At 49.2% G+C, this 27423-nt stretch overlaps 1 protein-coding gene across 7 annotated transcripts in view; it reads left to right on the forward strand.

Annotated features, from left to right (window-relative positions):
• The window catches only part of ARNT2 (aryl hydrocarbon receptor nuclear translocator 2), a 192503-nt gene that overhangs the window by 60702 nt on the left and 104378 nt on the right, over window positions 1–27423 (forward strand). For all 7 annotated transcript variants that reach the window (XM_082619590.1, XM_082619592.1, XM_082619588.1 and 4 more), the window contains 2 exons: window positions 6385–6598; window positions 10224–10437. In XM_082619590.1, coding sequence (XP_082475716.1) covers window positions 6385–6598; window positions 10224–10437 — 428 coding nt within the window. The remainder of the gene's footprint in view (window positions 1–6384; window positions 6599–10223; window positions 10438–27423) is intronic.

A 27423-nucleotide genomic window follows, 5' to 3' on the forward strand; every position in this document is an offset into this window, starting at 1 on the left:
ATGTTGCTGCAGATGGCATTATGTCGTTCTTTTTTATGGCTGAGTAATATTCCACTGTACATAGGTAGCACATCTTCTTTATCCATTCCCCTGTTGATGGACATTTAGGTTGTTTCCATGTCCTAATAGTACCGCAGTGAACATTGGGGTGCGTGCATCCTTTCGAATTATGGTTTTCTCTGGGTATATGCCCAGGTGTGGGATGGCTGGGTTATGTGGTAGCTCTGCTTTTAGTTTTTTAAGGAACCTCCATATTGTTCTCCATAGTGGCTTCAACAGCCTTAGTTCTTATGAACCAGTAAAGTCTGGCAGAGAAGTTGGGTAGAACCTGGCATGGTGTAGCCCACGAGCAACCAAATTACTAAGGGGTTTAGCTTGAGACCTTCTCGTCGTTTCAGTGGGTTGGGGTTAGGATTGGAGTTAGAACGCTTTGGAATGAGCTCTGTTTCAGGTGGAGCCAGCCCTCTGCCCTCAGGCCCATCTGGATCAGTCACCCCCTCGTAGGTGTTTGGCTCTCCTGCCACTGGCTTCAGTTTTGATGCCCTTCTTTTCTTGCTCAGCAACCCCAGCTCCTCCTGCTTTTCTCCTGCAGAGACGAACCTAGATGTGCAGTGACAGTACCTGGATAAACCCAGACTTTGTAGAGAAGGGGAGGAAATCGTTTCTGGAGTCATAAGTAGTCCTGAGCTGTGTCTCTCTAGAAGCCGCCAGGCCTTTTCTTCCCCATAGAGCCTTAGGTATCTTTGCCTGTCAGTCTCCCCGGCTGTTCCAGCTCTGACGCTGGGACCAGTCAGCGCTCTACTGAGGAGCCTAGTTCAAGTCCCGGGACGTCAGTACCTCTCTGAGCTCAGGGTCCTCTTCCACAGAGGGCGGTCCTGAGGACCAGTGCAGTGACCAGTGGGAGAGGCCTTGGGAGGCTGTGGGGGAAGTGGTCCCACCAGAATGGGGGTGATCAGAGACTGGGCCTGGGCCTCCTCTTTGCAGGACCTGGGCTTTCTCAGACTCCATCTCCCTGTGTTTTGTGTGAGCCTTATCTTCAGTCTAAACACCGGGGTACCTTGCAGCTGCTTTGCAGAAAACCATGCCGTGGATGGCTCCTGGGGGCGGGGTTCCTGCCTCCATCCCAAGGAGGAAACATCTTTTGCTCCTTCTGCAGAAGCCTTGGAACCCAGGGAAACTGCCTCGCTGGATATGCCCCTGTGGGTCCCCTCCGCAGGGCCTGTGACCAGTGTCACTGTGGGCTGCCCAAAATGCCCTCCTCGGGCCTTCACGGCTCTCACGGTGCCCTGCCCTGCCACCCAGGAAGGGCTGGCCAGGACAGGAAGGGTGTTCCCTGAAAGCTTGCAAGATACAGTCTCCCTCCCGGTGTCAGGGAGGAGGAACCAGGGCCAGTCTGAGCCTGAGGCTGCTGCCAGCTGGCAAGGACTCACGTGGAACCCCCCCCCAAATCCTCCCCCCTTGGTCAGGATGGTTCCCCATCCCAGTCCTGAAGAACAGATGGTCTGCACCTCTGCAAAGGGTCTCCTCCCACAGTCTGACTCCCCCCTCGCTGGAGGGGATGGATGCTTCTTTTGCATGAGAAGTGCTGAAGACCTTTACCGAATCAGACCTTTACTGCTGCTTGGCCATGTGTATCCAAGTGGACAGAAGATGCGTTTTGCTTGTTTCATGCTGGTCTGTTGTTGAGACCATGGTGGCCTGGAGAGCAGCGTATGTGTCAGGAGGTGGCGGTGGAAGCTGAGGTGTCATAGAGGAACATGGCCCTGGTCCCACCTGGAGCAGGGCTGCTCTACCAACAGTCCTGTCACCTGTGGAGCTACTAAGCTGGCAATGGCAGGGGGTGGGTGTCAGCACTGACTTCTCAGGTTTGGGACCTGGCCGTGTGGGTGACCAGGCCGAGAGGGAGCTGGTCGTGTCCCTGATGGTGTCAGGCTGTGTGCCACCCCCCAGGGCTCACAGCTGGTGACAAGAGCAAAGAGAGGCAGCTGGAGGACTTAGGTTTACCACATGCTCCTCTCAGCCAGGCCTGCCTAAGGGGCATGCAGGGTCTTGGGGCCCTCGGGTTCCTGGAGATTTCTTGGGGCTTTTGTTGTAGGTCCTGTTTGTTCATAAGTCCAGCAGAGTTAGCCTAGGTCCCCAACTAACACAATCGGCTCTCTAGTACTGCACTGGAATAGGTTTATAATACTTTTCACACAAATAATACATAAAAGACAAACACAAAAAATAAAGAAAACATTTTGACTCTTACAGTACAGTACCTTGAGAAGTGCAGTAGTACAGTACAAGAGCTGGCGTCCAGGGGCCGGCATCGAGTGAACAGGCAAGAAGAGTTACTGACTGGAGGAGGGAGAGGAGGTGGGAGATGGTACAGCTGAAGGACCGTCAGCGATAGGAGACGGAGGGCGAGATGCGATGTCACTCACACCTGACGCTTATGGCACAGGTTCTGATTCCTTGCTGGAATCAGATGCACGTTCGCATCTTTGAAAGTTCGAAACTTGAAGGTTTGTTATGTAGGGGACTCGCTGTGCACAGGGACTGCGTCCTTGCCTGCCCGCTCTCTGTTGCCTCTGCTGGTCTGTCAGCGTCTGCCGTGCCTGCCTGCCCGCCCCCAGCACTCAGACCCTGAGGTGCCCCAGGTGTCTCGGGTCTGTGGTGACTGGAAGACCTGGCCCCGGTGTGGAACTGTCCTGTCCGTCTGCCTGTACAGGTCTGTCGTTCCCTTCCCACCAGAGATGGGAGACTCAGCTGCCGTCCGCAGAGTTGAAGGAAGATCTTTATTGAGATTTCCAAAGCACCCCTATTTTGTATTTAATCAGGATGGACGTGTATCTCACTGCTTCGATTAGTCTTAGGAGGTCACCCTTGGGAGCCAAGCTGGAAGAGAAACCCAAGGCAGCGTGCAGCTGCACTTCCTCTTTCTTGCCCTTAGTTTCTGCAACCGTGTTCCTGGGCCAGGCTGGGGGCCCTCTTGTGCCGGCAGAGGTGTTACAGCCGACGGCTGTGCCTGCGTCCTCAGCTGTCACTGCTGCAGAGCCCTTGCCCCTGCGCCCACGTACAGAGGGGGCTCATTGCTTTATTGATGCTGCACATGGGGCACACGAAACTCAGATGCCAAGGTCACAGGCTGCCCCTGCAGCTCCTCCAAGCAGACCCCGCATCGGCCACACCCTGTGGAGGAGGTGGCTTTGGTCCTGGGGACACTTCCTTCTGTTTTCCCAAGAGATGTTTTTCCTGTTTCTTGCCTCCGTGATCTTTCAAAATGGAACTATATATACATACATGTATATGAATAGACATATACATATTTTAGTAGATTCAGTAGCTACACTCATTTATCTTGTTGCTAGGTAACTGGCAGCTCTTTGTCATTTTGACCTTCTGTTGGTAACTCAGTCTTATTTTGTGAAATGATTGGAGCATTTTCTGCACTGGTCAGTCAATACAGTTGATTTTAAACAGTTGCCCTCGTGTCTCCGTCAAGCACCTGATCTCATGAGTTGGGTTTATCCAGTGCAGTGATGAAATTGCTTTAGATCCACGTTTAAGAACTTCACAAAGACTCTTCCCCCCAGACGTTTACAAAGCGAGATGGTCTGTGGCTCTTTTGGAAATAGGATCAGAAGCAGGCGTGCCCTGGTCCAGTCTTGGCATGGTTGCTGTGGTAACTAGCCAGGGGCTTGGACTTGGCCCTGTGGGCTTAGGGCATCACTGAAGGGCTGGAAAGGGAAGAGCTGGGTTTGCGTCTTTAGAAATATCCGCCCAGTCACAGCACGCAGACTGAACTGAGGGCGATGAGATGAGAGAGGTGACCAGACTGCGGAGGCTGGTGGCACCGAGGTGAGGGGGTGAGAAGTGGTGCCAGCTGGTGGGCGTGGGCCAGGAGAAGGTAGAAGAGAACCGGGAGGTATTTAGAAAAGATCTGACGCAGACTGAGTGTGAGGGGAAGAAGCACTTCGCCGTGGGCTGCCCTGAAGGTGAGGAAGAGGGAACAGCGCATTCCTGTGCTGTGAGGCGAGTGAAGGAGCTGAGCGCCTGCTGGAACACAGGGCGGAAGAGTGGGTGGGACCTGACTTGGGGCGCAGGGGGGGTCCTAGAAATCAAGCTGAGGGGGTGGAACTTAGACGGCAAGCCGTAGGAGCAAGTTAGGGTTCGGGAGTGTCTCTGAGCAGGAGATACGGGGAAGCATGTCCAGGGCCCCCCGGCAGGGATGTGCATCCTGCATCGTGATGTACTGTTCCTGCATGGCCAGAGTTTCTGTCCGACACACCCTTCAACAGTCCCAGGCAGCGTTCTCTGCACACCATCTCCGCTCCTGTCTGCCTCGATGAGGTGCGGGCTGGCAGGGTGGAGAGCACGCCCCTGAGCAAGCTCACCCAGACCCTCCCGATGCACAGTGCACAGTGGGCCAGCGGCTCCAGGCCACCTGTGACAGGTGTGTGTGGAGGGCACAAGTGGGTGATGGTGATGAAGACTGGGGCACACAGGAGTCCCCTGACCAAATGCCCCCTTCTCCCCACTCCCCCCGTCTCTGTGATGGGCCCCCTCTGCTTGGTTGTCTTTCCTCTCTCCACAGCATATGAGCCCCTGCCCAGGAACCTGAGAGCCGAGAGCCATTTCTCCTGAACAGCGGGCATCCTCCCTTGCCCCGTGCAGCAGGGGCACTTGGGCTGCCTCTGGCTGTTTCCTATGCTCCCTGGTCTACTCCCAAGGGTCCTCACTATGGGCAGGAGGGAAGACCTCGCCCCAGGAGTCCCCTTGCTGGCCTCAGCTGCCCTCTCCTCCTGCCTCCCCGCAGGACTCACCCACCTCCGAACCTTTCCCCAGAAGCCAGCTGAGGGGCATGGCAGACCCAGGCCCTGTTACCAGCCCAGCTTCTCACGCTCCTGGTTGCTCGGCCCTCTCCTCCAAGCCCCAGGACCTCCCCTGCACCCAGGCCTGTCTGCTCCTGCCCACGGAGGCTTCATCCCAATTCCAGCCCTTTCTTTGATCCTGCTGATCCTCCCCCCAGAATATACCCCCTTTACCTGCTGCCTGATCAGGGCCAGCTCCCTCCCAGCTCCTCCCCCACCCCTTCCAGGAGCACCTCCCCCTCTCCTCTCTTATTCTCTCCTGGGGTCTTTACTTTCCATGTGCCTCTGGGAGCATTTAGTCACATTCTGCCTTCGTTTCTACTATGCAAGGTGATGTTTTACCATCCTAACTGGTACTTAGCTGCTTTAGGATAGGAGCGAGACATTTCCTGGTTCCTTCGTCCCCTCCCCCTTGTGCGCCTGGCTCAGTGCTTTTTGTATAGAAGGTGCTCACCAGGCCGCCCAGCTTAGCTTGTCCCCCTTGGTTTGTTTGCGTGTTCACGTGACACCTGCCTGTAATCAGGCCTGCCTGGCGTCTGCTCCCAGCCTGGGAAGGTGGGGTGTGAAGCCCCATGGATACATGCAGTGTGTGAGGAAGCCTTGCTTGGGGTGGTTCTTTTCTTGCTCTTAGTGTCACCCTCATACTTTGAGCACCTGTGAAACCCTAAATCCTACAACGGACGTGTGATGTACTTTTAGACAGTTCTTTTATCCGAAGTGACAGCTTTGTCTCAGTGTCATTGAACTGGGTTGGCTGTTACTCCCTTTCTAGCCTAGAGGTGATAATCTCGAGACAGAAACATTCTATCATCCCTTTTGCTAGTTTAGCATCTTAACACGTCCGTGAGGGTTGCTTTCAGAATTCCTGGCAGTGCTGGGTTTTTTAATTGGCTCTCTGTTGTTTAGTGAGCGGGGTGCACCTGTTCTGTTACTAAGCTGCAGAAAATGTGCTGTGCATAGTGCGAAGGCTCGTTCACAACTTGATGTGACGTAGGTCTGTGGCCTGGCTGTCTGTTCAGTGACACCAAGAATGGCAAGGCTAGACATGTTTCTCACTGGGGGTCAAAGTAAACCACGTATTTGAGCAGATGGTAACTACATTCAGTGTGTGTGCATGTGTGTGTGTGTGTGTGTGTGCGCACACGTAGCATGTACAGATCCCTGGGTGCACATGGAAAGCATGTTGAGTTCACTTTGGATGCCTGAAGGATAATGTCTTCGTTATTTATGCTTATTAAAAAGTACTTAGGTACATGGGAGCAGTGGAAAGCTTTGAGTACATATTTAGAGGTGAGTCTGAGGCATCTGTAGAAGCCTGTCCCCACCCCACCCCCCGAGAAAGAAACTTGCTAATGTGTCAGGGAGCTGCTCTGCCCAAGATGTGTTCAAAGCCACTGAATTAGCCATTACGAGCTAGTCTTTTGGTTACTTGGCATTAACGATGTACGTGCCGTTTTACACCGTCAGACAGTAACCCCCTGTCTGATCCTTCTCTTTCCCCCTCTCCTGATCTCGTGCTTTCGGGAAGAGAGAACCACAGTGAGATTGAAAGGAGGCGGCGGAACAAGATGACCCAGTACATCACCGAGCTCTCTGACATGGTCCCCACGTGCAGCGCGCTGGCCCGGAAGCCGGACAAGCTCACCATCCTGCGCATGGCCGTCTCGCACATGAAGTCCATGCGGGGCACCGGGAACAAGTCCACAGACGGCGCCTACAAGCCTTCGTTCCTGACGGAGCAGGTATCCCGTTCGCCCCTCGCCTGCGTGCTTTTCTCCCCGGGTAATGGCATCACTGGAAAGGGAGAGAATGATTGACAGCATCGCCAAGATGAGATAAGCTACGTGGGGAAACAGGGCTAAAGGCTGAGGTAGGGACGAAACCAGGGGATTTTATTTCCATTCTTCACTAGGAAATGCTCTTCCAGGGGTGTTTGTCTGATTTTGCGTCTTCTGCTTTTTAAATTTCCCATGTACCTTAATAAGGCATCACTCAAAAAAAGACATTGTGCTTAGCATGCTAATACAGGAAAAAGCCAAGCAAAACCACAGTTTTTCTGTGGTAGAATAGCGGTGGTGATCATGATGGTGATCAAAGTTTTGGTAGCTGTCACAACAATCATAGTGGCAAGGATCCAAACAGCCAGCACTTGGGCCTCTGCCTTGAGCCGGGTCAAAGTCAGATCTGTCTGTGCAGGATTTCATTCAATCCTTATTCTAGCCCGAGGAGGAAGCCTCTGTAATTCATCCCTGCTTTAGAGATGAGCAAGTGGAGGCTTAGAAAGCATCAGTCCCCTGCTCCGTGGCGGGGCCAGGAGTTGACACAGGTTGGTCAGACCCCAAAGCCATATGTTTAATGGCTGTACTAGTAGCTGCATAGTTGGGAAGAGCAAACCCAGGAAATGGTTAGTGGGAGGTATTTTGTAACTTGACCGTTCCCTGCACTGGAAGGCCTGTGTTCTGGGTCATGGTTCTTCTCCATGCTGGCCAGTAGTAGCGCAGATCATCAGATGCTCTCAGCTTCTGTTTGCTCATCTGTGGATGAACATGAGCTTTCTTCCTTCCTGACTCTGAGGGGTACTGCAGGATAAAGGAGATGATGGACTTGAGAGCACTTTGTGTATGGTGCAGGCAGGGGAGAGGAAAGTGATGTGCTGTCGGGGATGCAGGTAGGAAGTGTTAGGTCTCGTCGGGGGCTTCTCGGGAGAGAGCTGGCCCTGGCAGGCTGTGAAGGAGCCCCAGAAGATGCACAGAAACGGGGGAGAGGAAGGGATTCGACACGAGCAGACCAGTGAGCACAGAGCCTTGGAGGAACAGGGGAGGAAGGCGTGTCCAGAGACAGAATCGTTTATTCTGCCAGTAGGAAGAATCTGTTCATGTCACTGGACTTAGGTTTAGGAAAAGAGCAAGGGGAGAAAGAGCTAACGTGTATTCCTGTGTGGCAGGCATTTTAGCAAGGGCTCGGGTCACCCCAGGGCCCACGTGTTCCTCACCTCGAGGTGTGAGGAGGTGTGGTAGCAGAGTGACCCTCGCTGGGAGGCCACGGGGCCCGGTGGTCCTGGGCACAGGGCCCAGCCTCTTTCCACCTCTGTAAAAGGAGAATGTTTAACACGGGGCTGCAGTGGAATGAAGGATGGAGAGCTGGCAGGTGAGCAGGCAGAAATGCATTGTGCACCTCCTGACCACTAGGATAGTGAAAAGCTTTCTCTCTGCATTTCTTTAATCCTTACGTGGACCTGCCAGGGTCCATGTTTGACATTAATCTCTTTACCTGTAAGTGACTGAGGATTAAGAAAGTGAAGAGAAGAGAGAAGGCAGTTATGCAAGTTACATGAGTCCTCCCCATCTTTCTCTCTCGGTTCCCAGGTAGGTTGTTGATGACAACAACAGCTACGTGTGTTAAGCGCCTACTGTGTGCCAAGCCTTTACTAAGTCCTTCACGTGTAAGATCTCACCGAACCTCACAAAATCTCACTGAAAAAAAGCGTGTGAAAACACGGAAGCCGAAGATGCTCAATAGGGAGCCCAGACTTGCACGGTGAAGTGGAAGGGCCATAGTTGATGGTCTCCTTTTATGCCACAATCCGTGCCTTTAGACCTAACTGTTGGTTTAACTGGAGAATAAAAGCAAGGCTCATTCTGGATTCAGGGCACAGGACCTTGGTAATGAGTGACGTGCTCCCAGAAGACAAAAACTGGGGAGAAGGGTGTAGAAAGAGGGGCCCATGATGAGGATGAGGCTCCGTTCCATAAGCCCTTCCCACAGTCCTTGCAAAAGGGCTGAAACTGTGAAAACCTACATGGAGTCATCAGCGTCCACTTCCTCTCCTCCAGAGACAGAGAATTCTCTACTTTCCGAGACAACCTGTTTCATTTTTTCCAGTCCTTCCTGTTGGGAAGATCTTCTCCATACTAAAAGTAAAACTGCTGACCCAATCTTCTGAAATGAGTAAGCATCTAAGAGACATGGAACAGCAGAAGTGCCAAGCAAGAGAAATGGACAAAATAAACCTTTCCGTAAAAAAAATGCTTGTACAGCCTGCTTCCACCCTAGATTCCCAGACAGAGGATGTTACAGTTGTGACTCAGCCAAGGGCTCAGAGGCACTGGCAAATGTCCCCAGTTTCTGCTCCCCAGCAGACTCACATTTTCTAATTTTCGGGCTTTTGGACCCCCCTCGGGACGGGCACTGAGGGTGGGGTCAGATGCTCTAGACTCCACGTCTTTTGCCTCCATGCAGATGGCCCTTCCTCTGTGTTACAGCGGGGCTTCCACCTAAGATTACACGTGAACAAAGGATTCCCAGCAAAAAGTGTCTGCCAACCACTGACTGGAAGGATCCCTTTGTTCTTCGGGCCCTGAGCAGTGTGTGAGGTTGTTAGGCGGCTGAGGACCCCAGCACACGGGGAAGACATAGCCCCCCAACTCCTGCAGGAATGGAGCCCCTTTCATTCAGCAGGAAAGGGCTCCTGAGCTTGATGGGAGAATGACCGGGTAGGTAGCCACACCTGAGCTGCCTGCAGGCCCTGCAAAGAGAAGACTTTTTAACAGAGTTGACTTTGCCCCCTCTATGTCCCTCTCGGGATGATGGCCAGGCTTCCTGCCACCCATTCATTGATCCCAAGCAGCTTCCTTCCTGCCTTCACTGACAGTCATGAGCTGTGTGAGTGTGACTCCAGGGCTGGTGCAGTCAACCTCTCTTCTCACCGTAAAGTGACATGGGCAATGCTAGGTGCCCTGCCACTTTCTGGGATTACTCTGAGAGTCTGTTGAGATGTTGGCTGTCAAGGAGTCCTGGAAGTTTGACAGACATGCAGGTGTAAGGTGATACTCTTATATCCACCGCCAGCATTCAGCTCAGAAAGGAAGGAAGAGAAGAAGAATGAGTGCACTCTGAGTGTGGCAGGTGGTGGCTGGGGAGACACCTGGTGCCTTTCCTTCTCTCTTCCCACTTTCCCATGGTCCCTCCCTCCCTTCCATGAGCCCCGTGTGTACCGGACCCTTCTAATCCAATGACATGACTGCAGTTTGAATATGTAGGTGAGGCCATTCACACCTCTCACAACCCAGCACTTCCTGGTGATCACTTCTTGCTCTCTCATTCCCCTGGGCTAGAAATTTCCTCTCTCCCTAAGAGAGGGCCAGTTAAGACAGGTTTAACAGTGTTTGGAGTAGCTGTATCTTAGGGCTAGTATAAGCTTCGTGCATTTTTACAGCTCATTTTCCCAAAACAAACAAGCAAAAGCCCCAAAACTGTTTGTGTATCATAATGAATTTCTGAATAAAAGTTGAAGGTTGCTAATAACACTATTTAATTGGCCTGGGTTTGTCCATACTTGGTCCTAATCATGATTTTTTTTCTTCCCAGGAACTGAAGCATCTCATCCTTGAAGCAGCTGATGGATTTCTGTTTGTAGTGGCGGCTGAGACGGGGAGAGTGATTTATGTGTCTGACTCCGTTACCCCCGTGCTGAACCAGCCCCAGTCAGAGTGGTTTGGGAGCACCCTCTATGAACAAGTGCATCCTGACGATGTGGAGAAGCTGAGAGAGCAGCTGTGCACCTCAGAAAACTCAATGACAGGTCAGTGTAGCTCTCTCTCTCAAGACTTTTCCCTGGAGAAAAATTTCTTTCATTAAACATATCAGGAAGCTGGAGGTCAGAAAAAATTGCCTACAGGTGAGGGATATATTTGACTTAGCTTGTGTAATAGCTTCATTCATCCTGTAGTGTTTTAAAACTTCGTGTTTAATACATCATTTTTTCCCTATATTTTACCTGCAATTAGGGCATGTCGCCCCTAGGAAGCACTGTTGACACATTAGTCACAACCACATGCTCTGAAATGAGGATTATGCCTCAAGTGCATGATTATTTGTGAACCTGATTATAGGCACTGATTTCCCAGACCTTACTTACCAGAAATGAAATTTCTCCTTGAGACGTTTAAATACAGTCAGCTCTGCTCTAACACAAAATACATGTCATAAAAATCACTGCAGTAAACAGAATCGTGAAACAAAACCCACAGGGCTTAGTGGGAGAAAATGGGCTAGGAAGACAACACTCAAAAATTTGTCAGTGACAGGTAAGAACAAAACTAGGAACCTGATAAAAATGGGAGCACAGCTTGACACATTCAGTGGTTAAGAAATTTATAAATATTACCATAAATATGGCACTTGACCTTGAAACTGACTTGAAGTTTACTTATGGAAGTGAGCCTCAGAAGGGCTGCCACTTGGGTGTTCCTGTGAAATGATGCAAGGACAGTCATGTGAAATCAGGCAGAAATCAAAAACTGTAACACCAGATGTTGGACAGGTATGACTCATAACACACACGGTAAATTGAGGCGGCTGCTGTGTGCCTGAGTGTGTGCATTTTGTGAATTCCTATGTGACTGAGTTCAGCTGGGTGCAGTTTTCTGTGTTCATCTAGTATTTCTTGCAGATGAAATCATGCATAAGCAAACACAAAATTCACATTCTGCTCAAATTGTCCCCCAATGTATCAATGGCATTGGAACAGATTTGCATTTTCAAAACAAGTGTTATAGTAGAGTTGACTTATACCATACTACTTGCATTCCACTTTATGATATATCTGTGCAGTGGTGTTCTTCCTGCCACACTGAGAGCTACTGGATTCTCATTCACTTCTGTGTCTGCCTGCAGAGCCTTACTCAGTGCTTGGCATGCAGTAGGCATTCAGCAGAAGCCTGGTGAGCAAATGAGGCAGTGCTTTGCTCATTGTAGTAGTCTGCTAGGGCTGCCATAAAAAAATACCACAGACTGAGTGGCTTAAACAACTGACATTTATTTTCTCAGAGTTTTGGAGGCTGAAAGTCCAAGATCAAGGTTTGGTTTCTGGTGAGACCTCTCTCCCAGGCCTGTAGACGGCCGCCTTCTCACTCTGTGCTCACGTGGACTTTCCTCTGTGTCCACAAATCTCTGGTGTCTCTCCCTCTTTATTTATTTATTTTTGGCTGCATTGGGTCTCTGTTGCTGCGCGCGGACTTTCTCTAGTTGCGGCAAGCAGGGGCAGCTCTTCGTTGTGGTGCACAGGCTTCTCGTTGCGGTGGCTTCTCTTGTTGCAGAGCACGGGATCTAGGCGCATGGGCTCAGTAGTTGTGGCTTGCAGGCTGTAGAGCACAGGCTCAGTAGTTGTGGCACACAGGCTTAGTTGCTTCACGGCATGTGGGATCTTCCTGGACCAGGGCTCGAACCTGTGTCCCCTGCATTGACAGGCTGATTCTTAACCACTGCTCCACCAGGGAAGTCCCACTCCCTCTTTCTTCTTATAGGGACACCAGACCTACTGGATTAGGGCCGTACTCTTTTGACTTTATATGACTTTATTCACCTCCTTAAAGGCCCTGTGTCCAAATACAGTCACATTCTGAGGTTCTGGGGGGCTAGGATTTCAAGATATCAATTTAGGGGGGACACAGTCCAGTCCATAACACCTATGATAAGACTGAATCAGATGTTGTCAAAAGTGACGGCAGTACCACTGTTTCTGAACGATAATAGTCATTTTCTCCGTGTTGGTTATCAACGATACACGAAAAGGAGGGAGAAGATAAAGGATTAAGGTGTGAGGACAGAGCCTACATTGTGCTTATCTCGTGTCTCCTGAAATGATGACACGTGACCGTACTTGTAAAACAACGGCGCTGAAACAGACGCAAAGAAAGACGTGCCCTGCCATCCCCCAGCCTGGGGTGAATTAGAGAACTCCCTGTAGAAATCCTTGGGAACGCACCTTGTAAAGTTAAATATCTGGGAGGGATGTGAAAGGGAAATAAAGCAGCCAGGAAGTGTTGGTTTGACGGCTGAAATCACCTTCCGTGGAAAGAGCTGTCTTTTTCCAGACTTCAGTGTCTGAACACAGGATGTGGCTTTTTGAAACCAGTCAGGAGACCCAGCTGGGGCAGTTGGTGGGGGAAGTGATGGTCAAGGGCAGGTCAGGCTCCGGGTCAAGGGTTTAGCTAGCGGGCTCACCAGAGTTGGGTGGACACTTCTGTCTGTGGGAAGTCTTAATGTGTCTGGCAATGTTTAAAGGGGCAGAGTGAACCACATTTGGACAGAAATGTCCCTGGAGTGGACACTGGATGGTGGTCTTGGCATCCTTCACCTCCAAAAAGTTCCTTGTGCTCTTTCGTGGCTTTTTTTCTTTTTCCTTTCCTCTCTTCCTTCCTTCCTTTCTTCCTTCCTTCCTCCCTCCCTCCCTTCCTTCCTTCCTTCCTTCCTCTTTCTCTCTCTCCAATTTCTTTCTTTCTTTTTTTCTAAGAACACTGAACATGAGATCCCTCCTTACTCCATTTTAAAGTGCATGTTACTGCATCACTAACTACAGGTACAGTATTGAAAGCAGATCTCTAGAACGTACTCATCTTGCATAACTGAAACTTTATACCCATTAAGCACAAACTCCCCATTTCCCCTTCCCTGCAGCCCCTGGTAACCACCATTCCCCTCTCTGCCTCGATGAGTTTGACTACTTTGGGCACCTCGTATAAGAGGAATCAGGCAGGGCTTCCCTGGTGGTGCAGTGGTTGAGAGTCCGCCTGCCGATGCAGGGGACACGGGTTCGTGCCCCGGTCCAGGAAGATCCCACATGCCGCAGAGCGGCTGGGCCCGTGAGCCGTGGGCGCTGAGCCTGCGCGTCCGGAGCCTGTGCTCCACAACGGGAGAGGCCACAACAGTGAGAGGCCCGCATACCGCAAAAAAAAAAGAGGAATCAGGCAGTATTTGTCTTTCTGTGACTGGCTCATTTTACTTAGCATACGGTCATCTAGGTTCAAACCTATTGTCGCAAATGATAAGACTAACTTCTTTAAGGCTGGATAATATTCCATTGTATGTATATACCACATTTTCTTTATCCATTCATCTGTCAATGGGCATTTGGATTGTTTCTGTATCTTGGCTATTGTGAACAATGCTGCAGTGAATGTGGGAGTGCAGATAGCTCTTTGAGATCCTGCTTGCAGTTCTTTTGGATATACCCTATAGCCAGAAGTGGGGCTGCTCCCAGGCAGGGTTGATTCTCACCCAGGCTCTCCTCATATAACAAAAAAGGTGTTTACTAGAAGCTCTAAGTTTATGTTCTTCTAGCTTTGCAACACCAGCAGAAACTGTTAGCCTTCCCAGTACTTCCAGCAAATGTCCCAGGATTGGCTCTCTTGGATCAGCTTGGGACACCTGCCCTGCCCTATCCCTGTGGCTAAGGATTCTGAGCCAGGGTGTGAGGCCAGCTTCTCCATCCAAGGCACTTGGACCCAAGAGCTGGGGAGATGTGATTTCCCAGAGGAAATTAGGGCAGTCACTAAAAGTTGGCCCTGGCTGGGAGAGCCAGGCTCTGGGCGTTAGAAGTGATGCCCATGGGGAAGGATGGGTGTTCTCCTGGAGAACGGGGAGCACCTTCTCCTCTTACTGGGAATGCTGGGGATATTGGGGTTACAGGATTCTGGAGCTGAAGGAGGGCAGTGATCAGGTAAAAGTTTGATGGAGGGAGGGGCTGCAGAAATAATTACTGTGGGTCTTGGAGTGACCTGAGCCCCAGCTCACTGTATGGAAGGAGAGGAATGAAGGAGAGGCCCAGGCTTTCTAGGTGGTAGCAGAGCCTCTGACTATAACTGGATGTGCCCAAGGGGTGGGGTCAGAGGGCAAGCAGCGCAGCGAGCTGCCCAGCAGAGTGCAGAGAGAGCGAGTCCTTCTCTGTATCTTCCATCATCTATCCCAAGACCCCACCCACTCACCACCACTGTGGCTGCTGAACTCTGGAAAGCCCTGATGCTGGCAAGCAGAAACTGGAAACGCCTTGTCAGTGACACTGCGCTGCGCAGGAAGTGCCTGGCGGCCCCGGCTGGCAAGCGGACGTGGAAGAGGATAACCCGTGGCCTCGTCAAGACTAGGTTTATTTGGCCCATTTCCCCACTTTGCTCTTCTGTGGCTCTGTTTCTGCTTGACTCTTCCTTCATTCAGAGAATTGGGTCAGCCTTTTGGTTCAGTACAGGGAAGAACTTTGCAATAGTTAGAACCGTCCAAAGGCACAAAGAGTGTAAGCCAAGGCTGAATTAACCTCCCTCCCTCCCCGCTCTTTCCTTCCTCCCTCCCTCCCTTCCTCCCTCCCTCCCCCCCTCTTTCCTTCCTCCCTCCCTCCCTCCCTCCCTTCCTTCCTTCCTCCCTCCCTTCCTTCCTTTCTTTTCCTTCTTTCCTCTTTCCCCCCTTTCTTTATCCAGTCACTACTTTTTAAAAATCATTTATTCATTCATTCAACAATTACCTGTTTTGCATGGCCACAGAAAGGTCATTTGGGATGCAGTCTCTCCTTCCCAATCACCGACAGGAGTTTCCAGCTGTTGTTGAATGAGTGGACCCCCACTTCTTAATTGTTCCAAATTATTTGTGATAATTTGGGGAGAGCCCCAGCCAGGTCGGTCCCTGAGGCCTTTGGCCGGAAAGCTCCTGTGCATGATTCACATGTCCCAATCAGCTGTGATTAAGCTTCCCTATCTCCCCGAGAGCTTCACTGAAGTCCAGAGATACTTTCAGCCTTGGATCACAGGATTTGGCCGGGCCGTGGTCCGGGCACAGATAACAGCTCACCAGGAAGCCGTGCTCAGCCAGCTCTGCCGGCTGACCTGTCATCACGCTGTTTCTGGGAGAGGTTAAAGATGTTGCATCTGCCGTGCAGTCTCCCTGCTCGTCCGCGAGAGGGGATGCCTGTGGGACCCATCGCACGTTTTGCTTTTATTTTCTCACTCAACCCTAACAGTGAACGATTAATAACTATAACAAACTTACATTCTTATAGCACGTTTTTACCACTTTAGTGGATATGAACCGGGGCTGCACCTGCATCTCCTAAGAGCATCTTAGAAATCACAGGCCCCCTGGGCCTACTGACTCAAGAGCTACATTTTAATGAGATCCCCAAGGGATTTATATGCACATTCTAGATTGAGAAGCCCTGAACTAAAGAATTTAGCAAGTTGTGGTTGGGGTCTTGCAGCTGCTGGGGTCGGGGACATCCTTCGACTGCTGGGACCGGCAGGAAGTGGTGGGATTGGCCCCAGCAACCTCTGCTGCCCAGCTTGGATTTGCCCAGCTCTCGGGCCCGAGGCCAGGCCTTTGGGGAGAGCATTTGGAGGAGCAGCCCTTGGAGGCTTGATGCCCAGGGCACTGGCTGGCCAGGCAGGGGCATGAGCATGCACAGAGCAGCCTGCAGCCCTGGGACCTCGCTCCGCAGTCCACACATGGCAGACTGTCCACCAGGGTCAGGAGGAGGTTTGCAGGGTCGGCAGTTATCCTCCCCTGCAGAAGAGGAGGAAAGCAAGGAGCTGAGGGCGGGCTCACACCGCGCCCTCGTGGACCCGGTCTGGAGCAGAAGCAAACCAGTTACGCGTGACGCCGCGGAGGACAGCAGGCCCGCCTGGGAAAAGAGCTGACGGTGGTCAGCATTCAGCCTCACCCACCCAAGGCATCTGGGCCTCCTTCGTAACACTTTGCAAAGGAGGGCAAGGACAAAATTGTGTTGGACTCAGCCACGCAGTTGGGTCCTTCCGGGAAGAATGTCAGGCCAATAATTGTTCCCCCAGGGGGTCCCATGAAGTCCACCCCTGTGATATCAGCTCTGGAAAAATATAGTCTGTTTCCAAATGTCAGTCACGAAGGTAACTTCATGAAAACCATACTTGCAAATCTATAGCTTATTTTCTTTGGAATAGCCACACTTAGTCTTTGGACTAACGCCAGACTCGGAACTCCTAAACGCATTCATCAGTCCCTTTCTTGCCATATTAGGTAACGTAGACAAATGTGCCCCCCCCGAAAAAAATCCTTATTTTATCTGAGTCAACTATGAACACTGTTATTGGGTTTCTGCTGTTTGAAATAGAAATAAAGTGTTTTAGTGGCAAGCAAAGCATGTTTATTTGATTCAGGCTCCTTAGAAATTGCCCAGTTGTGTAGGAAACACTTAGGCCACCAGAAACAACGTTTAGAGTTGGGTCGCCAGAGGTGCTTGGTAAATGCACGTGAGAGTGCAATCGGAGAATCACGGGCTGGTTAGTTTCATTTCTTCCTAGTGACTTTTCCACTAGAAACCGCAACCTACTTAGATCTGTTATCCCGGATGTTTCTCTGGCACCAGTTCAGTTCTTTCTCATTGTTAAATATTTATACAACCTGCCTTGTTTTGCTTTGCTACATACATAGCATGTTGTTGCTGCTGAACTGCTTGTGTTTTTCTCACATATTTTACGTTGAAAGATATTTCATGAATCTGGACAGATTTCCAGCTTGGGTCGCTGGGTTCATTATCACTCTGGTGTCACCGCGGATAAAGGAGTTGGGCATTGTTTTCACACACGTCACAGATTGTGGCTGGATGGCCAGCTTCCCTGCCATCAGGGAGAGCAGAGAGAGCTCACCCCAGCCTGCATGTGTGCTCACCAGGGCGGCTGAGGGGTGAGATGGGGTGGGCACGGGGGCCGAGGGGAGACCGCTGGGGGTCGTGGAAGCATCCCTGCGCTTGGAGTCAGATAGACCTGGTGACAGTTCGGTTCATGGCCCTTTATTTTGGGTGAATGACTTAATCTCCCTGGGCTAAGTTTCCTCACCTGTAGATGCAGACAATAATATGCCCCCTACAGGACTGCGTTGAAGCATGCACGACAGGACATATGGGATAGTATTAATGATTGTGTTTGAGAATTGTGGAGATTTCATTCACTTTTTTTTTTTTTTTTGCGGTATGCGGGCCTCTCACTGTTGTGGCCCCTCCCGCTGCGGAGCACAGGCTCCGGACGCGCAGGCCCAACGGCCATAGCTCACGGGCCCAGCTGCTCCGCGGCATGTGGGATCTTCCGGGACCGGGGCATGAACCCGCGTCCCCTGCATCGGCAGGTGGACTCTCAACCACTGCGCCACCAGGGAAGCCCTCATTCACTTTTAAATAACTGAAAATTATATTTAAACACTGATGTGGATCAGTGGTTTTCCAAACTATCTGTCTTGCTTGCTTTATTTCTCTTCTTACCCCCATAAAGCGTGTCTTAGGATTTTGGCACTGTTGACAAGGGAAGGTGGGTAGACTTTGACCTTTCTGAGTTTTGCCCAGTTATGAAAGGATGGCTTCCCCCTCCCATCCTGTGCTTGAGATCATCCATCACACATTCAGGAGGAGGAGAGGGGTTGAAGATGTGCTTACTCTCTTTCTCTCTTTGTTCTGTTGGTTCATTCATTCATTCATTCATCCAGCACATATTTATTGAGTACTAACTCACTTTGTGCTGAGTGTTGGGGATATAGTGATGAACAAAACTGATGCAGTCTGGCTGTCCTGGAGGTTAAAGTTTAGTGGGGAAGAGAGACAGCAAAGAAATAATCACGTGTAACACACACAACACACCATGACAAGTGTTAAGGAGGAAAAGTCCAGCGGGGGCATGGAGAACAAATAACATAGGACCTGGCTCATCCGGGCAGATTGGAGTGGGCTCTTGTGAGTGAATGAGGCTTAGTGACATCTGGGAGCTAAATGTTACCCGAGGAGACGGTGGAGGGTGAGGGGAGTGGATGCTCAGTCCCAGAGCAATAAGTACCCAGGCCACTGCAGGTTTTCAACCAGAGGAGTCCCGGGATCCATGGTGCTTGTGAGAAGCTCACTCCGGCTACAGAGTAGAGAACATGCTGTTTGGGAGCCAGCCTGGGTGGGGGGAGTCAAGGTAACGAGGGTGTGGGAATTATCCTGGGGCGGTGATGCAGGCAGGGGTTAGGATGGTGTCTTAGTTTCCTTGAGATGCAGTCACAAATTACCACAAACTGGGCAGCTTAAAACAACAGGAATTTACTCTCTCACAGTTCTGGAGGTGAGAAGTCCAGAATCAAGATGTCAGCAGGGTGGAGTCCTCCTGTAGGCTCTGGGGGAGACTCTCTCAGCTTCTGATGGTGGCCAGCAATCGCTGACGTTCTGAGTCCCGCCCACTGCCCCCTGTCTTGGGCAAGACCTGCCACTTTGCACTGTCTTCATGGACAGAGCAGAGCCAGCCACAGTCCAGAGCCCGGGCCAAGGCCGTGTTGTGCTGAGAGCAATGGAAGGTCGCCACGGCTGAGGGCAGTCTCAGACGGGGAGAGAGCAGGGGTCCAGGTCAGGGCCCGAAGCTAGAGAGGGAGCTGGGCGATGCTAGGATGGCCGAGGGCAGGGAACAAGCAGGGCACATCGTAGAGGGGAGGTGGAGTTTGTCCTCCAGCTTGGGCTGTATTCTGCTGTGACACAGACCTGGCCTGCTCAGGCCTGTCTCTGCCCGTCTTCAAGGTACAGAATCAGTTTCCAGATGTAGGACTTAGACGGTTGGTGCAGCCACTGTGCCTGCATTTTCTGAGGCTTCCTTTGGAGTCAGGCCCTGCAGCTAGGGCAGGGCACCCATCCCCTCACCAGACCCAGACTCTTTTCTCTTCCTGTCCTTGCCTCCCCTTGTCTCAGGACCTGTCCTGCGTTATCCGGAGTAACAGCTTGTTGGGAAAGGGTCCAAAACTTAAGTGTGCACAGCTTTACAAGTCTGCAAGAGGCCTGCCTAGGAATGGCACTGAATGATTGGGTTTTCCATTCATCATGGAGCACACCTCTGCCAAGAGAAGTTACGGAGAGGCACACAGCCTCCTGCACAGAGGGGCTTCCAGGAAGGCAGGGAGGCATCCAGGGATGCAGGTGAAACAGCCGCCACTGGGAGTCTTGTGTTCATTGTATTTATGTACAGCCAAGTGGATTCTCCCCTTTGGTGTTAGAGAACCAGCCGCTTCCCCTTCAAGTGAGAGCCTCCCTGGGTGAATCGAGGGAGACCTCGGCCTCTGCCCAGGCTGTGCCATTGCTCAGTCGGGCAGCCAGGTTTGAGAAGAGAGGGGAGCAGGGCTGCCATATCCAGGGAGAGTAGTCTTTTCCCAACTAGTAAGAGCAGTGAGTCTGTCCTGAGAAAGGGAGAGCCTGAGGTTAAAGTTCTTAAATAGGTCAGCATACCCATTTTCCATCCCATTATAAAGGTATGTGAATTAGACTTGAGAACTCTAAATCTTGCTTCAAATTCACGCCCAGATTTAACCATATCAAAGAACCACTGGTGCGTTTCTCTGAAACGCTAAAATCACCTCCTAAAGATCTGTTCTCTACATGCTCATTTTTGAGGCGCTTGAAACACAGCTGCTTTGTAAATAAGTTTTTTAAATTCCCAGCCCCTGAAACAGTGGTTCTCAAGCTTGATGCACATCAGAATTTTATTGAATGTTTTAAAAATTCTAATGTCAGGGCTTCACCACGTTTCTCTGATTTTAAGCCCAGGCATCTGTATTTGTAAGAGCAGCCCTGGTGATTCCAGTGTGAACCAGAGGTTGAGAATTGCTGTATCCTGGTGTATCCCCTGCCAAATAAAACCCAATCCAATCAAATAATACAGCCCCATCTGTTTTACACTCGGAGAGAGATTTCAGCAAGATCAAAATAACAAAGAAACAAAATGTTAAAAATGTAATCATGTAGCAACACGATTGAAAAAATGAGCAGCTTCAGCTTTTTAGAACCTGTTTGCAAGAGTCTTGATTTCTTAATGAGGTATCTTTTGTCCTAAGTTTGATGCTCAAGAAATAAAGACCTTTTTTTTCTTCCATGTATAAGAGGAAACTATAACAAAAATAATCTATAAGTAGCATTGTTTTTAGGCAGATGAAATTATTTGGAGTTAGTTTAGGACATTTGAAAAGACACGTGGAGTCATTGCTCCCTGCTGGTATGATTTCGGTTTCAGTAATATTCTCACGTGATGGTCACGTTGTGTCATGCTTTGGTTAAAAATAACTTAATTGCAAAAACCCCAGCATGATCAAGAAAATTCAAATAGTTTCCTTTGGTTTCACTAAACAAAGAGACATATTTCCTCTGAAAGGTTGTGACTCATGCCCAATGGTTAAATAAAAATGCATGTATAGCACTGATCTTTCCTGTTTATTGCTTTCTCAGTAGAAGCTAATTGAGGAAAACATCTACATTCAGTTTTCCCTTTGTTTTTGTTTTCGTTTTTTAACATCTTTATTGGAGTACAATCGCTTTACATTGTTGTGTTAGTTGCTGCTCTATAACAAAATGAATCAGCTGTGCATATACATATATCCCCATATCCCCTCCCTCTTGCGTCTCCCTCCCACCCTCCCTATCCCACCCCTCCAGGCGGTCACAAAGCACGGAGCTGATCTCCCTGTGCTATGCGGCTGCTCCCCACTAGCTATCTATTTTACATTTGGTAGTGTATATATGTCCATGCCACTCTCTCACTTCGTCCCAGCTTCCCCTTCCCCCTCCCCATGTCCTCAAGTCCATTTTCTACGTCTGCATCTTTATTCCTGTCCTGCCCCTAGGTTCTTCAGAACCTTTTTTTTTCTTTTTTAGATTCCATACATATGTGTTAGCATAGGGTATTTGTTTTTCTCTTTCTGACTTACTTCACTCTGTATGACAGTCTCTAGGTCCATCCACCTCACTACAAGTAACTCAGTTCTGCTCCTTTTTATGGTTGAGTAATATTCCAGTGTATATATGTGCCACATCTTCTTTATCCATTCATCTGTCGATGGACACTTAGGTTACTTCCATGTCCTGGCTCTTCTTTTCTTATCCACCAGTTTTCTCAGGCTGTGATCTGACGGGTGGGTTTCAGTTCTCCCCTCTCTGGTGATGATGTAAGTTACTCTCCAATGAGTGACTGACAGTGTCATTCTTTAACCTTGAGTTGAAGGCTCATATTCTGGGGACCTAGAGTCACTAGAGCTGTGCATTGTATGGACCTCAGAGGTCACACGGGCTGACTCTTCTCTGGATCATGCAGCTCCTTCCAGAGCACGCCTCTGGAGTGGGCGCCTGGCTCCTTCTGGAGTGTCCGCAGGGGCAGAGCTGACGGCCTCGGCAGACAGCCCTGTCTGCTTTGGGATAATATCCCTGTGCTCAGTCAGTTTGGTCACCCCAGCCCCTGTTCTAACCAGCACAGCTGACTTGTCTGATAGGACTGGGAGTCTGCACACACACACACAACGCGCACACACGTGGGGCGGCGAGTGAAGGACATGGACTTGGGAGACAGAGTCTGCCATGAGTCTGGGTCCTGGTTTCACTCTCGCCCGGCGAGGCAACCTTGAACAGAGGCCGGGTTCTCTCTGGGCCTTGGTTTCCTCCTCAGGGTTGGAGTACGGCTGGTGCCTAAGACGGTGCCTGGCCTGTGCTGTGTGCTCAAAGCTCGTGGGCATCCACTCCCTGCAGCCGGCAGCCTTGGTCTCAGGTGGACTCTCCAGACACCACGCCTGGTTGGGGGTTCGTGCACACACCTCCTAAAAAAGCCCCCGAAGAGGAATGGTGAGGGAGAGGCAGTGTGGGTCAGAGGAGGCGCCATACCAGGTTGGGTTCAGGAGAGATCAGCTTCAGCCTGATGCCTCAGGGAGCTCGCGCCAGAGTTTGTCCCACCTGGAGGAAAGGAAGAGGGCTGTCATTGGTCACAGACCTCAAGGGGTGTGTGTAACTCCCAGGCACCTTTAGGCCAGGCGGCTTCCAAGTGGCTCCAAGGACACGCCTCTGAGAAGATGCACATGTGAGCCGTTAGCTGAAGCACCTCCAGCAGCTGGAAGAGGCATCTGCCAGTCAGACTGTACAAGAGATCAGGGAATTTGGCTGGGACAATAGCAGTGGCCACGACATCCCTCGAAGTAAAGAAGCCCGAGGGCGGAGATGATGATCCTCAGGCTTGCCCACAAAAGCAGCTGAGGTTTGTCCTAGACAGCCTGACAAAGCAAGTCTTTGGATTCCCCACTGTCCCAGCTCTCTAGCACTGGCAACAGCCAGGCCCAAGACAGAAGCCAGCTCCCAGGGCTTGACCACTAAGTCTTCATGGATGAAGGGGAAACCTCTTCCCGGGAGGCAAATTGCATGTCTTTATTTAATCCAACAGATATTTATTTAGCACACGTCACTGTGTTAGAAACTGAAAATACAGCTGTGGGTGAAACAAACATGGTCATCATCTATGATGGAGCTCTTGGTGTGGCTGGGGGAAAATAGCAAACATGGTCAGACGAATATAGAATTTAAATGGTGATGTGTTCTAAGGGGAAAAAACAGGAGTCTAAACACAGTAAGAGGGGACCCCGACTCCCATGTTAGCAGTAGTGGGGAGAGTGGCACAAGGAAAGTCCTCTCTGAGGAAATGATTGCTAAGTTGGGACCTGAAGGATATGAATAGGGATTAGCAATCTGTAGGGCCTGGAGTGTCAAGAACTTCCCCAGCCATGGGACCAACATGTGAAAAGGCCCTGTGGCAGGGAAGGTACTGTTGAGTCTGGGGAGGTGAATAAGGCCATGGAGTGTGATGGGGGAAAGGCCAGGACGGTGGCAGCCACGGAGGACCATTACGCATTAGAATTTACTCAAAGTGCAAGAAGCAGTCCCTGAAAGCACGTTATCATGCTCTGATTTTCATTTTTATGCATTTTCTGGTGCAGGGAAAGAAATGGTTTTATTTGGAATCCAAGAATGAAAGGAACTAATATATACATACTACCTGAGGTGCTCTGTGAAGTAACTTCACAAATATTTCTCATGTAATGCTCATGACAAGCCGTTTTTTGTTTTTGTTTTTTTACATGTGGATATCCAATTGTTCTAGCACCTTGTTGAAAAGACTGTCCCTTCTCCACTTAATTGCCTTTGCATCTTTGTCAAAAATCACTTATCGTTGTGTGTGTCGGTCTATTTCCGGACTCTCTATGCTGGTCTGTTGATCTCTTTGTCTATTCGTACACCAGTTCCACAGTGTCTTGGTCACCGCAGCTCTATCATGAAATCAGGTAGTGTTCATCTTCCAACTTTGTTCTTCTTCTCTAGAGTAATTTTGGTTCTTCTAGGTCCTTTGCAGTCCCGTATGAATTTTAGAATCAGCTTGTCTGATCCTACAAAACAAGTGTGATGGGATTTTGATTGAGGTTGCATCACATCTGTTGATCAATTTGGGAAGAACTGACATCTTCACAATATTGCGTCTTCTGACTCGTGAGCGCTGTATACCTCTCCAGTTACTTAGTTTCTCTTTGATTTCTGTCAGCATTATTTTGTTATTATCATGGTCCAGATCTTGCATGTCTGTCAGATTGATCTCTAAGTATTTTGTATTTTTATGCTTTTGTAAATGGTAGTTTTTTCATTTAAAGTTCTAATAGATGGAGTATAGAAGAAGAATTGATTCTTTTTCTTGCCTGATTGCATTGTCTAGAACTTATATGTAAAATATAATGTAGAAAAGAAGTAGTGAGGGTGGATATCTTTGTTCTTTTTATGATCATACAAAGTATTTAGTCTTTCAACATTAAGTATTATCTTAGCTTCAGTTTTTCATAGACTTGAGATTTGAGTTATCTTCTACACAAAGTTTGCAGGGTGTTTTTATTACAAATTGATGTTGGATTTTGTCAAATACTTCTATGGCATCCATCATGATAATAGTATGGTTTTTCCTTTTTAGTTTGTGCATGCAATGAATTACATTGTTTGATTTTCAGAAGTAAAGCCAATCTTGCATTCCTGGGGTAAACTCTACTTGGATGTGATGTATTATACTTTTTACATATTGTTGGATTTGACTTGCTAACATTTTGTTTAAAAATTTTTATGTCCATGTTCATGAGGAATATTGGTCTGCAGCTTTTTTGGTTTTGGGGGTTTTTTTTCTGGTAGTATCTTTGCTCCACTGTCTTGTCACTTGCATTGACCCCTATGAGAAACCTGCTGTCATCTTTATCTTTGTTCCTCTTTTCTTCTCTGGCTGGTTTTAAGGTATTTCTCTTTGTCACTGGTACTGAACAATTTGATTATGATTTGGCTTAGTACAGTTTTCTTATGTTTATTATGCTTGGGGTTCATTTAGCTTCTTTGGTCTTCAGGTTTATAGTTTTCATCAAATTTATTTAAAATAGCAGCTATTCATTCTTCATATTTTTTTTCTATCTCCATCTTTCTTTCCTGTTTCAGGGACTCCAGTTACCTGCATATTAGACTGGCTGAAGTTGTTCCACAGTTCATTGATGCTCTTTTTATTTTATTATCTTTGTTTCTTTTCTTCTTAAAAATCCTTTTATCTCTGTGTATTTCACTTTAAATAGTTTTTTTCTATGTCTCCAACTTCACCACTCTTTCTTCTGTGATACCTAATTTGCTATTAATTCCATCCTGTGAATTTTTTATCTTAGACATTGTAGTTTTTGTATCCAGAATTTCACTTTTTTCAGTGTTCAAGTTTTTACTGTCCTTTCTAATATTTCAGTTGGTGCTTTCCCTGTCCTCAGATAGTCTCTTCACATGCATGTGCTGATCAGTACCCTGGTACTGATTCAAGGGGGACCCTCTACAGATCTCTGGGGTTCTCTATGTGGACCTCTCTCCCTCCTGGTACTCTGTCCTGTGGATTCTAGCTGCTTAGTCTTCCTGGTCTCTCAGCTTGATTTCCTCAACTCAGGGAGTCAGCTGGGCACAGCCTGGGTGCCCTCTGCCTATGGTGCACCCTGGAGTTCTCCAGGTAGTGTGGTGGGGGATTGTAGGGCTCAACCTGTCTGTTTCCTATCTCTCACAGATCTCTATCCTTCACTGCCTCATGTCCAGTGTTTTGAGCACTACTGTTCTGTGTTCAGCTGTTCAGCAATTTTGTCAGTTGTTTTGACTGTTTCAGAAGGGAAGGCAAATCTGGCCTCTGTTACTCTGTGTTGGTTGGAAGCAGAAGTCCTTATATTTCTTTGAATGTCTCTCCTCTGTCAGCTCTGTTTTGCATTTCCCGTGATGGATCTCCTGACTGTTCCCTCAGAATGTTAGATGTTTGCTTATCACACTCACCTCCTTTTTCTTTTTCTGTGGTGTCTGGGGCAGTTTCTCAATGGATCTTTCTAATTCAGCAATTGAGCTTTCAGCAGTATCACTTTGTACTGCCTCTATTTGAGTTTTCAATCCTGAAATCATGTTTTTCATCTAAAACTAATCTTTCCTGGTCTCAGGTTGTTCTCTTTTTATTTATGAAAGATCTCAAATATCGCTGAGATTTGGTATTTCGAAATATTGTTTTCTTTCTTGGAATGTGTTTCATGGAGTGGAGTGGTATTATTCTAACTTTTCAAATCACTTCCTTCCTTTTTAGGTACTGAATCTTTTCATCTATTAAGCTACCCTTCCCCCTCCCTCACCTTTTTATTCATCCTATGTTCTTAACATTTATTAAGACTTGAGATGATTTAAGTCATTGTATATTTCTTTGAAACTTAATTTGTCTAGCTTGGGGGTCTGGTTGTCTGGGAGGGGCTATGAGGTTGTGCAGGCAGAGGCCGCTGTGTGCTCTGGATGTGGCAGCCTCAAGTTGGCAAGGGCGTCACCCACTCCTCTCCCTAGAATTCTGCCCCTTGGAAGCGGCCTTTCCTCCTCTTCGTGGAGCAGGTTGGCTGCTGTAAGTCAAGGTGATGTGAGAGCTCTGCCCCTGGCCTCTCTGGGTCCAGACTCTGGACCACTTCTCTGCTTTCTGACCCCCTAGTCTCTTTCCTGCTTGCAGATTTAGAGGCTTCTTTTAGGGGACCCTTTCACTTCCTTCCCAGGCAGCCCATTCTTTTGTATTTGTTGAGCCATATTGTATTTGTTGAGCTCATATTCATTCTCATCCCATCCTTAGATGTACTGTTTCTTGCAGAAATCCCTCCATGTTTCTGATCCATGTTTCAAGACCCCTTCCACTGTTTTTCTGCATGGGTGCACATCGTCCCTGCTACTTTTGTATTTCTTTAATCATTTCATTAGCAATTTGCAGAGGAGGCGAAGCACGACCTGAAATTGCCTTCTTGAACTACATGTCAACCCGGGCTCTTTCCATACACCAGGCAGCCTCTCTGCAGCAGAGGACAGAGAGTAGGGTTAATCATCCACCCTCAGGCTTGCATTTCTGGCATTTTTGTAGCATGATACCCCAAGAGGAATGTATTTCTTTAAATCACACTCCAGCACATTCTAAACAGGATGAAGAATTTGTACTTTGTCTACAGATTAAATAGCAGAAGAGGTGCCGGCCGGCCACAGGGGGGACTGCAGGGTGACGATTTTATAATGAATAGCAGAGCCCCGGGCTGCAGCACGCGGCACTCCAGTGAATCCACGTCATGTTTGGAACGTGAGCGTTGGAGAAAGCTGTTAGGCTCTGGGGCTTTTCAGCGAGGTATGAGAGCTGTTGTTTAGGTGGATGAGATGGTGTGGCCTGTCACACCTGCTGGTGCTGTCTGCCCCATCCTTGGTACGGATTTGCCCCAAATGTTCTGGTCTTGGGCTTTCCCTGCACACAAGGCAATTATCCCTTGGATGCTCTGTGCTGATTTCACCGCCCTCCTTTTGCAGAGCTGCTGCCTACTCCTTGCCCAGTGAGCAACTCCTTACCACCTTCCCCAGATGGTGGAGTGGGGAGATGGAAGGATTGACACAAAAACCAGACTGCTTGGCTGGGAGGCTCCTTCT

This window comes from Mesoplodon mirus (genome assembly GCF_964341445.2).
Source record: "Mesoplodon mirus genome assembly, chromosome: 4".
In the NCBI taxonomy this organism is placed as follows: domain Eukaryota; kingdom Metazoa; phylum Chordata; class Mammalia; order Artiodactyla; family Ziphiidae; genus Mesoplodon; species Mesoplodon mirus.